The following is a 17,080-nucleotide window of genomic DNA, read 5'->3' on the forward strand; positions in this document are numbered from 1 at the left end:
CACCAACAAGATTCCGTATATATCCAAATAGCAGGCACTAAATGTGAATAACGGGCAAATTGGGTAACTTACATTCCTGTCCCTGGGGGCTATGGGAACATGTCATACCCAACAAATTGGCTATTGGATCTTTCAACTATCAGAACCAAATGACTGCTTCAAAATTTTGATCAGATGTCTTTGGGAAAAAAGTGGAGTGGGACGGGGGCTAGTTACCCTATAATCTTTTTGTTCACTTAAAAGGGGCGCTAGAACTTTTGATTTTCGTTCAAATGAGCCCTCTCCCAATATTATAGCACCATTGGTTTGATACGATCATCTCTGCGAAAAAAAACACGCATCCATGATTTGTCTTCCGGAAAATAAGCAAAATTCCACATTTCTGTAGATATGAGCTTAAACCTCTCAGTAGGGTTTTCTGATATGCTTAACCCAGTAATGTGATTTTCATAGAAATAGCTCGACTGTTTAGGGGTGTTTCCCTCTTTTTATGGAACTACCCATCAGCTCCCCGATTCGACCATCTGGGGGGGGGGGTGCAGGGACGGTTAATTCGGAAAATTAGAAAAATGAGGTATTTTTAACTTACGAACGGGTGATCGGATCTTAATGAAATTTGATCTTTAGAAGGACATCGTGTCTCAGAGCTCTAATTTTGAATCCCGGTCGGAACCGGTGACATTGGGGGAGTTGGAGGGAGAAACTGAAAATCTTGGAAAATGCTTGGAGTGGAGAAATCGGGACGAAACTTTGTGGGAAGAATAAGTCCTAGATACGTGATTGACATAACCGGATCCGCTCTTTTTGGGGAGTTTGGGGGGGTCCAGTGCTTTGGTGAATTCGGTGCTTATAGACGTGCTAGGACGATGAATATTTGTAGGAATGTCGGGAACCTGCACAAATTGACTTGATAACAGTCGTTTCCACAATTCGACCATCCGGGGGGGGGGCGCTGAAGGGAGGGGAAACCGTGAAATTTGAGGCATGTTTATCTTACAAATGGGTAATCTGATCTCGATGAAATTTGATATATAGAAAGATCTTGTGTCTCAGATGCTCCATTTTCAATTCGGACCCGGTTCCGGGACATTGGGGGTGGAGGGGGAAATGGAAATCTTGGAAACCGGAAATCTTGGGAAACGCTTAGAGTGGAGAGATGGGGATGAAACTTGATGGGAAGAATAAGCCCAAGTTCGAGATACGTGATTGATGTAACGGGATCGGACCCGATCTCTTTGGGGGATTTGGGGGATTTCTAGTTTTTTGGCGAGTTCGGTGCTTCTTGACGGGCTAGGACGATGAAAATTGGCAGCTGTGTCAGGGACCCTGCACAAATTGACTTGAGAACAGTCGTTTGCCCGATTTGACCATCTGGGGGGCTGGAGGGCGAGGAAATTGTGGAAATTGAGGTATATTTATGTTACTAATGGGTGATCGGATCTTAATGAAACTTGATATATAGAAAGATTTTAGATGCCCCATTTTCGATTCGGATCGAACGATTATCAACAGCATTTAGCTAACAAAAGTTACAATAGAGCATCCACAACAGACAAATTTCATATACCGCATTTACAAGCCAAACTACGTGCGCATTAATGCACTCGTTAACTACGTAAGCGACTTATTAACCCCATTTATTGACAACGGTCATACAATCTTGTTAGGTGACTTTATTATAAACAGTGAAGGAACAACAAATACTGAATACAATATTGATTACAACATGCCCTTACTAACCCACGACGTCACCGACTCAAACACGAGCCCATCACAATCAATGGCTCATCAATAGATCTGATTTTCATAAACATACCCTCTGACCAACAACATTTCGGAGTCCTAGAACAATATTACAGTGACCATTTTCTCATTTTCATCACTTCTCCAAAACGTGTTAAAAAAGATAAAACATCAAATAGAAAAATTCGACAAGGATACAACAATAGAACAAAAAAAAAGATAATACAATAGGATTCATAAAGAAGAAAAGAAACGCGCTATGTAACTAATTCATCTTCTTTGTAGGTAGAATACCGAACAAGAAGAGACTACAAGAACATTGTATTTGCAGGTTTATCTTTGTAATAATTGCCAATGAACAAAGAACAGCAAAATCGATAACTCTAGTACCGAGTCTAATTCTAGGTTCCGATAGGTGCCATATGAACTCTTGGTTCTTGTTTGAAAATGAGGCATATACTCAGGCGCGTAGCTTTTGATGGGTTACATGAGACTTAATGAATTTTATATTTTTGGACTCAGCATATGAAGCCAACTCTTTTGATAAATAAATTGTTATTAACATTTTATTTTTTAGAGTTTTTGGTTACTATTGGGACTAGTCTGTTTGATACGTCTGTTGATTTGATTTCTGTTTGATAGTCTGTTGATTGAGCCGAGTTGGACTGTTTGATATGAACTTAGTTGTCTTAAGGGCACTGTTTCAGATACATCGCTGCCACTTAGGGCTGATGCCCTAACGGATGTTTTCAGGGGATGGGGAACAGTGATCATTGAAAGGGTGTTCATTGGGGAACTATTGAAAGGGTGATTCATTAAGGTAAACAAAGATTTTTCTAGTCTGGCCACTTATGTTGATGCGAGATATGGCCGGAGGTGAAAGCCATTTTTGGATTTATCTGCAGAATAAAGTGCACCTGACACGTCTGCAGAATAAGCGGGATTGGGGCTGATGTCTATACCGATGTTTCATTAGGGGGTATCAGTTTTCAATAGTTATTGAAAAGTGATTATTTAAGGCAAACAAGGGCTGTTGTAGTTGGTTAATTTTTTTGATGCTCGATCTAGTGCAGGTAAAGCCACTTTGGGGTTTCATCTGCAGAACAACCCACATCTGCAGAATAAGAGGGATTAGAAGGCTGATCGGAAACTGTATGTTTGTCTTATGAAGAGAATTCCTAAATTTCAGCACACTCCTAATTATGGTTATTTGCTCTTCCTTCGCCCCACTTACTTAGTCATAGCCCCTCCTTTCCTCGAGGGTCTTTCCCTGTTATATTGTTTCTCTAACATCTAAAGTAGACAAGCATTTTATTTCGCAATTTTTTGAAAATATATTACTTTTTATTATCATAATTATTTCTGTAGAAACCAGTTTTGTAGGTCACTGGGTTTGTTAAGCGTTGGCTTGCCAGCAATACGAAACTGTGAGGATTTGGATTAAAATCTTGTATTAAGGAGAATCTTCCGGTTTTAGTTATTGATTTATTTTTTACCTAGCGAGTTTAAGGTTGTTTATAAGATGTCGAGTAAGTGTAAGTAAATTATATTACGATCGTTATTCACCGTTACGTTACGACTGTTGTCATTATGGGTGACTTTAAAAATGAGTCAGAGTTTCAGGCCACAAATACCAATTGTCTCACCCCCCCCCCCTCCCCCCAAAAAAGGAGAAGAAATAACTATAAAATAGTTTCTAAAACCGTTTGGCTTTTTGTTATCGCTTATGCATTTTATATTGAAATAGATCTTGCGTGTCTCTTTTTTGCTCTTTGTAGAAGAGCGTTCCTTGGTAGTGTCAAGATATCCACCGTGGATTTCTATCATCCAATATGCAACGAGCAAAAAAACCTGGTCCTTCAAAAGAGCGTCATGCACCACTTGCCAACCAGTGGCAGATAGCCATCCACTTGCCAAGTACTCCCAAGAGCCAGTACTAGCAAAAGAACTTCCATTTCCCACCTCGGATAGCTCCTCGAGAGATCTTCTTGGGCCACAATTGGTTCTTCATATGTCGAGGGGATTGACTTATCGGGCATGCAGAAGAAATTACTGGCTTCAGTCCTATGCACTGTGACTGATTGTCGGACATTGGGAAGGACGGTCAGTGACTGGATGGTGACTGAAATTAGAATTAATAGGCCCCTATTTGTGCCTATTACTCTCAGGGGCACCACGGGGAGGTTGTCACCGCTGCCCCTATTTTCAATTACGCAGCATTTCCTGTAGCACATTATGTCCGCTAAGTCTTTTTACAATTAAAACAATTAATGTAGAATTACTTACGTGATTTTAACAGCGTTTTTAATGATTTGTTTCAATTATACTTAATATACCTCTATATTTGCATCTTTAATTGCATAATACACATCAACACGTTAGTCGACTTCTTGTCAGGTTCATGTAATGTCGCTTGTCTTTGTTTGATGCATGAAATCTTTTATTTAACCCATAGGAAGAAGCCCAGGCGATGGATATAAGGCAAACGTGGGAGCCTCGGAATAAGTCCATTTCTTCCAATCTACTGGTTTGGAAATGGTTGAATAACTGACGAATATGCAGTCCCATATTTGCTTTTGTACCATCTTGATGGAAACTGATAGTTGTTTGTACACCCGTGAGTTTTGGAGGTGCCACGTAAGTGGTCAGATGGTTGAAATAGCTATCTGCAGTGATAGTTGCCACGTTGACGAAAAATGGACCGGTGTTCGATTACCCACGGTTTTCATCACATGTTTGTTTTTTGATCTCTAGATTCTCATATTGCATCGTAGTAATTTCCCAAGATGATGACAGGTTTCTTCGTTATTGAAACAAGCTTGCTTTGGGAATGATTCATCCTCTTGTTCCAGCTTATTGAGTGCAATTTCTTTACATTGTGGCTAGTTATTCCACTCAAAAACTTTGAATTTAACAGAGTTTGTTAAGCGTTGGCTTGCCAGCAATACGAAACTGCAAGGATGTGTATTTGTGGAGGGGGGCTGATTGGAGCTCATTCCATTTAAAGTAGTTTTCATCGTTTTTAGTTTTAGTCTAGCTCTTTACTTGAATTTGGAATGAACTTGCTTCATTTTTTATTCCATAGGAGGTAGAAGATGGGGAGTCGCCACGATTGGCATTTTAGTTACCTCGTGGCTATAGACTGTCTAAAATAATAACTATATGCCAAAACGAAGTCACACTCATCAGCTTTTGAAATTAAGAATATGTTTTTAATTTAAAAAATGTTTCAAAGAAAGAATGTTACGTTTCGTTTCTCATTTAAATTCTTGAATGGAAACGTTTTAAAAACTTAAAACTTCATTTTAGATCTTTGGTCGATTGATGCAACTGTCGCCTATGACTTTCATTTTTCGTTATGACGATGTATTTTCCAGTAGGATAATATTCTTTCTGGATCAACGTTGAAAATTCTGTTTTTAAAAAAATGTGCAATTTGAAGTTAAATTTTGAAAAGTATTATTTTCATTTAAATTCAGAAAAAATTTGTTCAGAGTCTGTTTTTGGAATCCTATTTTTGAAATTCTTTGTTTCATAGATATTTAAATTAATCCTATTTATTCTAGAAAATTTTTAGGACGACTTTAAGAGACCTCATCGCTGAATAAGTATCCCGACCGGTTAACATTTGCGAAAATTTCGCGTTGATACTCAGATTTCCGGAGAACCGGAGCTAAATATTCTTTTCACAACTGGAAAGTATATTTAAAGGTTTTTTGTTTGGTAGACTTATAGTAGAACCACGGTTGTATAACGCTCGTTCCAAAAACATGGTCTAACACCAATCTATTCGATAAATGAAACAAAATTTCCCTAAGTGATTGCTACATGTTGATTAATGCGTTTTCACTGTCAGATAAATGTTTATTTACATCCATGCACTTACAGATAATTTGAAAAGATCTGTATTTTAACACGGTAGTGTATAAAAAGAGAAAAAAGATGCGCTGTTTTGAATGTCTCCTGCGGTAATATTTTGAAATTATTATCCCCCCCCTTATAAATTCTTGTATACTACATTAACCAAGGCTATATCCAGGATCCATGTTTTTGAAGGGACAAAAAAAAGCTTTACAAGTCGCATGAACATTTCTACGGCCTTGTGCATAACCTTCTTGACATGCTATGTGTATTTATTCTTAATTGATGTATTTTATTTCAGACTTTTGATCACCACTGCCCCTGGTTGAACAACTGCATTGGACGACGAAATTATCGATTCTTCTTTTTGTTTCTTATATCACTATCATTTCATATGGCGAGTATTTTTGGATTTTGTCTTCTCTATGTTCTTAAACACAAAGAAGATTTGACTGAGGTGACGACGATTGTATCGTATCCTTTTTTAAAAGTAGATTTTTTAGGTTAGAGCTTAAACTTTCCGCTCTCGGATTCTCAGACATGTCCGGATTTCGGGGTGTAATTTGAATTGAATATTGAGTTAAATTTAATATTACATCAGTAATCGAATTTTGAATCCGAGTATATTGTAAAATATTGCTTCATCGTGATTTTCCATTTAATTTTTTATTTCTCTTATATATTTTTTAAAGTTTCCTTCTGTGATTCTCGGACTCAGACATGTCCAGATAATTTGATCTGAATTAAATATTAAATCGATAATTGAATATTGAATCCGAGAATGTAGGTGCAACTTGATATTTTATTTGATTTTTACATTTTTTTTTAACTGCATATTTTTACATTTTTAACTGCATATTTTTATCACTGATCACTATGTAATTTGGAGATGATTAAGACACTAAGCGTTTAATTAATTTTCTCAGAGAAGCACAAGCCTTCGCAAAAATTGTAATTGAGCGATTAGATCTATTATCATGCGAAAAATATGAGTTGATCCGACACGGACTGCTCAGAAGAATTCATCATGATGATAAAGGATAGGGGTGGTGAAATGTGCATTACGCTTAAAGATGCATGCCAGGCCCCCTGATGGACCGCCACCAGTTACCCTGGCAGAGGTCAAAAATGCTATGTGGTTTGGACTTCGACGCAGAAAATTAAGGCTAGCTGAAGTCAAAAAATGCTCTTGCAAACAAACTAGATCGTACTGGCTGCATAATTCATTATTTTGCCCCTCTACGGCAAAACTCACCAACGCCGTCAAATATTTGGCGTTAGTGAAAGTGACCCCCGTAAATCCTTTGTAACTTTAATAATACTCTCTTGGTATAATTTTAGCTCCAGAAGTATTTTGGCAATTTTTAAATCCTAACTCAACTACTAAATTTGTCCTTCTGGAAATCTATTTTCCTTCAGGTCAAAGAAAGAGTTTAACTCTAAAATTTGCTAGATCCTTTCGAATGGCTTAAGTTGGTAATGCCTCTTTTAACGTGGAAAAAAAATTGTCCACCTTATTTGCAGTTCAGCACTGGGTCAAAGTCAAGAAAAACTTTGACCAGAAAATTTACTAGATGCCTTCAAAGGGCTGGGCTGGTCATGCCCTGTATAACATGCGAAAGGTAATACCCGCATTATTTTTCTGGTAGATCTGTACTGAGTTGAAATCAAGAATGGTTTCAACCCCAAAAATATACTAGATACTTCGACGGCTGAGTTGATCTGGTCTTTTTCTAACATGGAAAATATGTTATCCACATTATTTATTTTGTACTATGAACCATTTTCCAAGTTTCCTAGAGTCGACTCCCGATTATCTGCAATGCGGATTAACCGCGGGAATGTAAATAAAAAAAGTTATAAATACTGTACAAAAATCATAAAAATTGCAAAGATAACGTATTTGTTTCATCTTTAAAGGCATAATAATTTTAAAATGATGTTAAGTTACTTTGCTTGTAATAATAAACTATGTATGCACTGCATGCTACATATTTCACAGAAAATACGTCTCGCCTGGGAATACACCTTGGGGTTGTTTGTATGTGATGGCGGAGAAAATTCTTGTGTCGCATATGAAAATTCAGACATAAATAAAAAAAATTATTGTATGACAGAAAAACAAACGCAAGTGAGCTACTATTTTCAGAAAGTTTAATTAGGACTTTGCATTTTTTTTGCATACTTTAACAAGAGCTAAGAGCTCATATGGCACTTGTGACGAGGCAAAAACAACTAAGAGCCAAGAGCTCATATGGTATGAGCTCTAACAAAATTCTGAGAATCAATACATTGATTTAGAAGGAGAATTAGAGGCTTAATGCCGGTCAGGATGCGTGACTCAGAAGAGCTCTGAGTCACGATGTCCTTCTAAATATCAAAATTCATTAAGATCCGATCACCCACTCGTAAGTTATAAATACCTATTTTTTCTAATTTTTCCTCTCCCTTTAGCCCCCCAGATGGTCGAATCTGGGAAAACGACTTTATCGAGTCAATTTGTGCAGCTTCCTGACACGCCTACCAATTTTCATCGTCCTAGCACGTCCAGAAGCACCAATAAGAGCTCTGAGACATAAATTCCTTCTAAATATCAAATTTCGTTAAGATCCGATCACCTATTCATAAGATAACAATACCTCAATTTTCACGTTTTCCAAGAATTCTGGTTTCCCCCTCCAACTCCCCCCAATGTTACAGGATCTGGTCAGAATTTAAAATTGGAGCTTTAAAGCACAAGATCCTTCTAAATATCAAATTTTATTAAGATCTGGTCACCCTTTCGTAAATTAAAAATACCTCTTTTTTCCAAATTAACTCCCCCCCAACTCTACCCAAAGAGAACAGGAGAGCATATCCGGTCCGGTTATGTCAGTCACGTATCTTAGACAGGTTTTTATTCTTCCCATCCAGTTTCATCCTGATCTCTCCGCTTTAAGTATTTTCTAAGATTTCCGGTCCCCCCCCCAATGACGCTGGACAAGAGATCTGAATTATGAGGTCCTTCTAAATATGAAGTTTCGTTAAGATCCGATCACTCCTTCGTAAGTTAAAAATACGTTATTTTTAATCACGCAGACTTCTAAGACTTCTGTTTGTTTTTCCCACCAAGTTTCATCCCGATCCCTTCAATCTAAGAGTTTTCCGTGATTTTAGGTCCCCCACCTCAAACTCCCCCCAATGTCACCAGATCCGGTCGGGATTTAAAATACGAGCTTTAGACACGACATCCTTCTAAATATCAAATTTCATTGAGATCCGATCACCCGTTCGTAAGTTAAAAATACCTCATTTTTTCTAATTTTTCATAATTAACCCCCCCCCCCTTCACTACCCCAAAGAGAGCGGATCCGTTCCGGTTATGTCAATCATGCATCTAGGACTTGTGCTTATTTTTCCCACCAAGTTTCATCCCGATCCCTTCGCTCTAAGTTTTTTCCAAGATTTTAGGTTCCCCCCCATAACTCCCCCACAATGTCACCAGATCTGGTCAAGATTTAAAATAACAGCTCTGAGGCACGATATCCTTCCAAACATTAACTTTCATTAAGATCCGATCAACCGTTCGTAAGTTAAAAATACTTCATTTTTTCTTTTTTTTCCGAATTAAAGGGCCCACCACTCACCCCCAGATGGTCAAATCGGGAAAACGACTATTTCTAATTTAATCTGGTCCAGTCCCTGATACGCCTGCCAAATTTCATTGTCCTAGCTTACCTGGAAGTGCCTAAAGTAGCAAGACCGGGACCGACAGAATTTGCGATTGCTATATGTCACTTGGTTAATACCAAGTGCCATAAAAATTAAATAATTTGTTCATTTTTTTATTGCTACACTGTCATTACATTTATTATTTATACATTATTTATTTAAAAAAGTAAATAATATACTATTTATGCATTATTTGTTATATATTACACTAGCTATTGGGGTGGCGCTTCGCGCCACCCCAACACTTAGTTGGTGGGGGTGCTTCGCGCTCCCCAAGCCCCCCCCCCGCGCGTAAGTCGTTACGCGCCATACTAGTTTCTATATATATATATATATATATATATATATATATATATATATATATATATATATATATATATATATATATATATATATATATATATATTTTCAAAGTTGGAAGAATTTAATTATTAGTAAAGTAAGAAATAAAATATATTCTAACTTAAAAAATAGTAACACTAAATCATTATTTTATAATGCGAAGATTAAACAAGCAATTGCTAATCTAAAGAATGAATTTGTAATTGTGCCAGTGGATAAAGCTAATAATAATTTTGCCATAATTTGTCAGAAGCTGTATTGTGATATCTTAAAAAGGGAGTTATGCACAACTAATGTTTATGAAAAGGTAAATATAGAGGATGAGAATTTAATTGAAAAGACTGAAGAAATACTTTTTAAAAATTTTAATATTAAAATAAATGACAATGATAAAAAGTTCCCTTTCCTATATTGGACTGTTAAATTTCATAAGAATCCCCCTAAACCACGGTTTATTGCTGGAGCAGCTAAATGTCCAACCCGCATTGCTGCTACTGACCTCTCTTTAATTTTAAAGGAAATTGTAAATAAACTTAAAACCTATTGTTCTGGTATTAAAAAATTTTCGAATTTTAATCCATATTGGAGTGTTAATAATTCACTGCAGGTGATAGATTCTTTAACAATGGTTTCAGCTAAAAGAATTGAGTCTTTCGATTTTGCGACAATGTATACTAATTTATCACTTAATTTAGTGTTTGATAATTTAAAAACTGTTATAAAGAAATCTTTCCTCTTATCTAGTAAAAGGTTCTTAAAAATAGACAGTTATAATAAAAAAAGCCATATGGACAAACTGCTTTAATACTACAGTTAACTTGAGATGTTACAGCTTGGATATGATTTTTGAGTTATTGGAATTTGTTTTATACAATACTTATATAAGATTTGGGGGTGATTTGTACAAGCAAATTATGGGAATTCCCATGGGGGGGAATGCCAGCCCATTTATAGCTGACTTGTTTTTAAGTCAACTAGAATATAAATATATGATGGATAAGAATTATCCAATTAATTTAAAACATGCTTTGTCAAATAATAAAAGATATTTAGATGATATTTTGGTCTTAAATTGTAAGGATTTCATTGATATTTCTAAAAATATATATCCATCAGAGCTTATTCTTGAGCCTAGTCATGGCGCTGGTCATGAAGATCATTTCTTAGATTTAAATATTAATATTTGTGATAATAATAAATTAAGTTTTAAAATGTACAATAAAACGGATGATTTTGATTTTGAAGTGATTAGTTTCCCATTCCCTGAAAGTAATATACACTCAAATATCACATATTCAGCGTTTTTCTCACAGTTACTTCGTTATGCAAGGATTTGTAGTAATTATATTGATTTTAAAAATAGATGTAAAATCTTAAGCCAAAAATTGATATCAAGAGGTTTTTCTGCAAATAAATTAACTTGGCAATTTAAAAAATTTAGTTTTCATTATAACGAACTTTTAAATAAATATCAAAAGAATTATCTAGAAATACTTAAAGAAATTTTTAACTAATTTCGGAGGTTCGAGAAATGTTGTCACAGCGCCATTTATTTTGAATTGTGTTTCTAATTGAGCGGATTCTTTTAAAAAATTAGCCACATGGTAAAGATGAATTCTATAATTGTTTAGTTCATTCAGGTTTTTTGCAATGTGTTAATATTTGTGATTTGGTAAAATTTATAATATTTAGTTTACCTATTGTTGCTAAAGGGAGGGATATATTACCAAGATAAGCTTGTTTTGGTTTTACTTGGTTGTTTTACATTTGCTGTTTTTTTTTTTTTTCATAGGCATGTATTTTGGGGGTGATACCTGACGCGGGGATGCCATGGATATTCTGTGGTAGCCACAACACTGTGCTGGGTAGAGAATTTAGAGTGGCGAAACCCTATATAGGCCAGTGTATTCTCCTGATGAGCCCTTATGTTGGGTGTTGCCTCTGAATTATTTGTCTATATTATTATTTTTTCTATTGTTCGGTAAATGACGACTTATACTTATTGACGACATGACTGCCTGTCCATGGATTATTCTTTATGGTTGATTGTGTGTGGCTATACTGTTTGACCTATGGGATTGTATGGATGAGTAGGGTTAAGGCCTCATTCAAGTGCTGGTCCATATTAGTCACTAATTTAGGAAAACAGTCTTCCTTTTCTCCTTCTGTCTCTCTTTTTTTTTTTTTTTTTTTTTTTTTTTTTTTTTTTTTTTTTTTTTTTTTTTGTGTTTGTGCTGTAGCATTGGTGATTTCTCTTTTCATGATATGTATATATTTATATATATATATATATATATATATATATATATATATATATATATATATATATATATATATATATATATATATATATTTGCCCTCTGACCTCACGAAGTCCGATTTGAGGAAAGACTTTTTGCAAACAATATGTGGCAGAGAGTGCTCTAAAATTGTCGAAGTTCAGCCCAAAAAGGATAATTGGCGAGTTGTTACAGCTAGCAAGGCTGATGCAGAAACTCTTGTCGGGGTCTTTCAGAACGGTGATAAATCTCTTTCTGCAACAATCAGGAGCCCCTCTCACCTCGGTATTGCTCGATTTGTTCCCAGCAATATAAATGACGATGAACTTTGCGCACTGATTCCTAAATGTGTCAGTTCAAGACAGATTGGCAACACCCGCTCGTTTCGATTGAAATTTGAAACCAAAGTTGATCTTATGAATGCCATAAAAAATCCCCCAGTCATAGATTATGAGAGGATCAAAGTGGCTGAGTATCTCTCCCTCCCGGTAAGATGTTTCAAGTGTCAAGCTTACGGACATATATCCAGTAGCTGCAAAAATGAAGCTATTTGCGCAGTCTGCGGTGACCATGGTCATTCAAGCTCCAAAACATCTCCTTGTCAAAGGCCCAAGAAGTGTGCATTGTGCAAATCACAGGATCATCCCTGTTACAGCTTCAAATGTCCAGTCGCCCAAGGACTTTTAAGTAAAGTTAAGTCAGCATAATGGCTCGAGCCTTAAGTCTCTTATCATGGAATATCAATGGCAAAGTGGTTGACAAAGGCCTAGTCCTCTCTGAACTTCTAAGTACAAATGAAATAATTTTTCTGCAAGAACATTTTTTGTCTCATGAAAGGAAAAATTTACTCAGCATTTCACAGAATTCTTATCTCTTATTTCACCCAGCGAAAATGAATAAGAGCCGTGGCCGACCTTCAGGCGGATTAGCTATTATTTCACAATTTCCCGTCAATCTCCTTGAGTCGAATGACCATTTCATTGCTGCCGAATTTTCGGACCTAATCTGTATAAACGTTTACCTGCCAACTAATTACTGCTCTTCGCAATCAGAGAATAAATTCATAAATGCTTGCAAAAAGCTAGCGAGTTTTGTGAAGGGAGTTTCAAAGCGTCCAAATGCTCGAGTTTTGATTGCAGGAGACTTTAATTGTGACTTAACAGACAGTTCATCGCCAAGAACCCAACTCCTTCTGAATGCCCTCCCCCCTTCCTACTCAGTTGCTGACAAAACAGAAACTTTCACGTTTATTGGTGTCCTGTCAGCGACTTCTAACCTTGATCATTTTATTGCATCTTTCCCCTGTGAAACTGTCGAGGTAATTTGTGATGGCTTTTATTCGGATCACCTTCCAATAAAGTTGAAAATAAATGCTTCATTTCATGCCCCTAAACAGCCGGATAAAAAGTGGTTTTATATAAAAGACTGGAAAGAAGTTAACCGCGAGATGTTTCGTTTTGAATGTGACAGAATATTAAATAAAATAAAGGTGCCCTTTCATTTGTTGTTCACGCGCTCTGGCCTTAGTGAAAAAGAAATAGCCATCGGACTTACCACCTATCTAGCTGAAATTAACCATGCATTAAAGTGTGTTGAAGCTTCAGCTGTCCCGTGCAAGCGTATTAGGAAAGGCTCTCAAGTTCAGGGTTGGTCAAAAACCCTTCCCTTATTTCTGCGTGCGAGTCTTCTAAAATTTGGCTGAATATTTGGAGGGATGGCGGCAGGCCTAAGTCTGGGACTATAAATGGTCTGCGGCTACGTTCTAAACGTTTTTTTGCTAAAGTGTTAAGAAAACAAGGTTGATCTTATTCAGAAAAACGCTCATAAAATTGCAGAGAACCCTTCGAAGCTCTGGAAAAAATTTTAACGCCCCTGTGAACACATTAGTGCAAATAATATTCCTGAGCCTGAGTGGATAAATTATTATAAGCATGAGTTTTCTTCTCCCGATCCTGCTCTTGAGTCAAAATTTGAAAAAGAATTAAGTGCTTGTCTGAAGAAACACGAACCTTCGACATTTATAATTAAGCCAAGTGATGTATCGTTTTATTGTCAAAAACTAAAGAAAAGAAATTCCGCGGGAGTTGATGGAATTACTGCCAGACATTTTGATTATGCAAGTGCTCTTCTTTTTAATCATTTATCTCTACTTTTTCAAATGTCTATTGAAAACGGAGTTGTTCCTTATCAATCTACAGTTGGTCAAATAACCCCTATCCCGAAAAAAGGCAAAAAGGATTTTACTTCGTGTGATTCGTTCCGACCTATAACAGTTTCTTGTACTATTTTTAAATTGTTTGAGTCAGTTATTTTGGATGAAATTGTTTCTAAATGTTATGTCCCACCCCACCAGTTTGGTTACCAAAAAGGTATTAGCCGGGAGCATGCCCTTTTTGCTTTAATGAATGTTCTTGCTGATGCAGAAAGAAGTAGATCCCATATTATCCTTTGTGCTTTAGATGTTGCTCGTGCTTTCGACTCTTGCATTTTTTTTCCCAAGTTTTATTTGAAGCGTATAAAAGATGGGTAAATTTTTGTATAGTGAAGTGCCTTCTGTATATGTACCATCACCTTAAGGCGAAGTTAAAGGGGGGATCTTCCCTTTTTGATATTTTGAAAGGAGTCCGTCAAGGTGGCCTTACCTCACCTTCTTTATTTAATAACTCTGTTTTAAATGCGCAAAATTCTGTTAATTTTAGTTGTATTCACCGTAGATTTAACTTGTCTTTAATAACTTTTGCAGATGACGTTTTGAATCTAAGCCGTACTTTTATTGGATGTGAAAACGCGTTTAATCAGCTTTATAATGAATATAAAATATTGGACTCTCTTTCAATGTTGATAAAACTGCTGTTGTAGCTTTCAATTTTAAAGAGACAAATGGCCCTATTTTTTTGTCTTTAGCTAATGTTCCTGTCCCCCTTTCTCAAAAATTAGTTTAACTTGGAATGCCTATTGGAAAAAATATGAAACTGTGAATTTATCCCTTGAACTTTTGAAGAAAAAACTGAGAATTGCTTATGCTTCAATTGCATCTAATATTAAACATATTGATAAATTAAATCTTGCGAAAATTTATAATAGCCTAGTTGTACCTCATCTCCTTTCTCTTTGTCCGGTTTGGCAGTTTTTTAGTGAACCTCAAAAACTATCTGTTCGTAGAGTATATTTTCGTTATGCTAAATTCCTTCTCAGTTACCCTCCTTGGACTAGAAATAGTTACTTAGTGAACAAATTCCGCCTATTTTCTCCTACATCTATTATTGATAAAAGGCTTCATGATTTTCGTTCTTCTATGTCGATAGTGTCTCACCCATGGTCAGCATTACTTATTTAATTGTTTGATTGTGTTGATTTGTATTTATTTGTACCTTTTTTTTTTCTCTTATTACTCCATCTTAAGGGCGTTCCGCCCTCTTTTTGTTGATGGGTTATAAATAAATTGATTGATTGATTGATATATATAAAACTTGCGAATACACAACATTCTTCGCTGTCCTATTGTCTGTGCATATAAATAGATCGTCAGGTTTACCGACTCTTGAACATGTAACATATAATTGTCAATGCGAAAAACAATCCGTATTCAGACCTATACCTCATTATCTATACCCCCCCTGTGCCCCCCGTCGTCCCCGTTGTAGTTGTGTCCCTGTGTCCCGGTTGTCATTTATATTCCCCGTGTCCCGGTGTCCCTAGTCTGTAATTTCCCGTTGAGTGTCCCGGTCGTCATTTATATTCCCTGTGTCCCGGTGTCCCGGTCGTCATTTGTGTCCCGGTTTCCCGGTCTGTAATTTCTCTTTAAATGTCCCGGTCGTCATTTATATTTCCTGTGTCCCGGTCGTCATTTGTGTCCCCCATTGTAGTTGTGTCCCTGTGTCCCGGTCGTTATTTAAATTCCCTGTGTCCCGGTGTCCCAGTCTGTAATTTCTCTTTGAGTGTCCCGGTCGTCATTTATATTTCCTGTGTCCCGGTCGTCATTTGTGTCCCGGTGTCCCGGTCTGTAATTTCGTTAGTCGACAGTCGACAAACGTGACGTCAGTACACATAAACTTATTTATATATATATATATATATATATATATATATATATATATATATATATATATATATATATATATAATATATATATATATATATATATATATATATATATATATATATATATATATATAAATATATATATATATATATATATATATATATTATATATATATATATATATATATCTATCTATATAAAAATAAGTTGTCTGTGGATTTGTGGATCTGTGGATCAGGTGACGTCATGTTTGTCCGCATATGACGTCTGAATTATTTCACACTAATACAAAAGAAGAAAAAAACTAAAAAAGGTAAAAACTACAAAAAAAAATAAAAAGAAAAAAACTGAAAAAGCTAAAAAAATAAAAAAAACTAAAAAAAGGTAAAAATCTAATAGCTAAAAAAAAACTGAAAAAAATAAAAAAAGGCAAAAACTACAAAAAAATAAAAACTAATAAAAAAACTAAAAAAGCTAAAAAACTAAAAAAACTAAAAAAAAACTAAAAAAAGGTAAAAAACTAAAAAAAAACTAAAAACTAAAAAAGAAAAAAACTAAAAAAAAGGAAAAAACTGAAAAATAAAAGAGAAAAAGAAAACTAAAAAAATATGAATAAATATATATAAAAATAAGTTGTTTGTGGGTTATGTCTGTCTGTCTGTCTGTCGAGTGACGTCGTGTTTGTCCGCATATGACGTCTGAATTATTTCACACTAATACAAAAGAAGAAAAAAAACTAAAAAAGGTAAAAACTACAAAAAAAAACTAAAAAGAAAAAAAACTAAAAAAGCTAAAAAACTAAAAAAAATTAAAAAAAGGTAAAAAACTAAAAACTAAAAAAAACTGAAAAAACTAAAAAAAGGCAAAAACTAAAAAAAAACTAAAAACTAATAAAAAAACTAAAAAAGCTAAAAAACTAAAAAAACTAAAAAAAGGTAAAAAACAAAAAAAAAACTAAAAACTAAAAAAGAAAAAACTAAAAAAAAGGAAAAAACTGAAAAATAAGAGAAAAAGAAAACTAAAAAAATATTAATAAATATAAAAAAAAATCTAAAAATCTAAATAAACTAAAAAAGAAAAAAAGAAAAAAGGAAAAAAATAAA

The 17,080-nt window shown here is 35.2% G+C and overlaps 1 protein-coding gene across 6 annotated transcripts in view; it reads left to right on the forward strand.

The window, feature by feature from the left end:
• Positions 1-17,080, forward strand: part of LOC136025881 (palmitoyltransferase ZDHHC8-like) — a 116,177-nt gene that overhangs the window by 25,026 nt on the left and 74,071 nt on the right. For all 6 annotated transcript variants that reach the window (XM_065701924.1, XM_065701922.1, XM_065701925.1 and 3 more), the window contains exon 4: positions 5,906-6,078. In XM_065701924.1, coding sequence (XP_065557996.1) covers positions 5,906-6,078 — 173 coding nt within the window. The remainder of the gene's footprint in view (positions 1-5,905; positions 6,079-17,080) is intronic.

This window comes from Artemia franciscana, chromosome 4, assembly GCF_032884065.1.
Source record: "Artemia franciscana chromosome 4, ASM3288406v1, whole genome shotgun sequence".
Classification (NCBI taxonomy): domain Eukaryota; kingdom Metazoa; phylum Arthropoda; class Branchiopoda; order Anostraca; family Artemiidae; genus Artemia; species Artemia franciscana.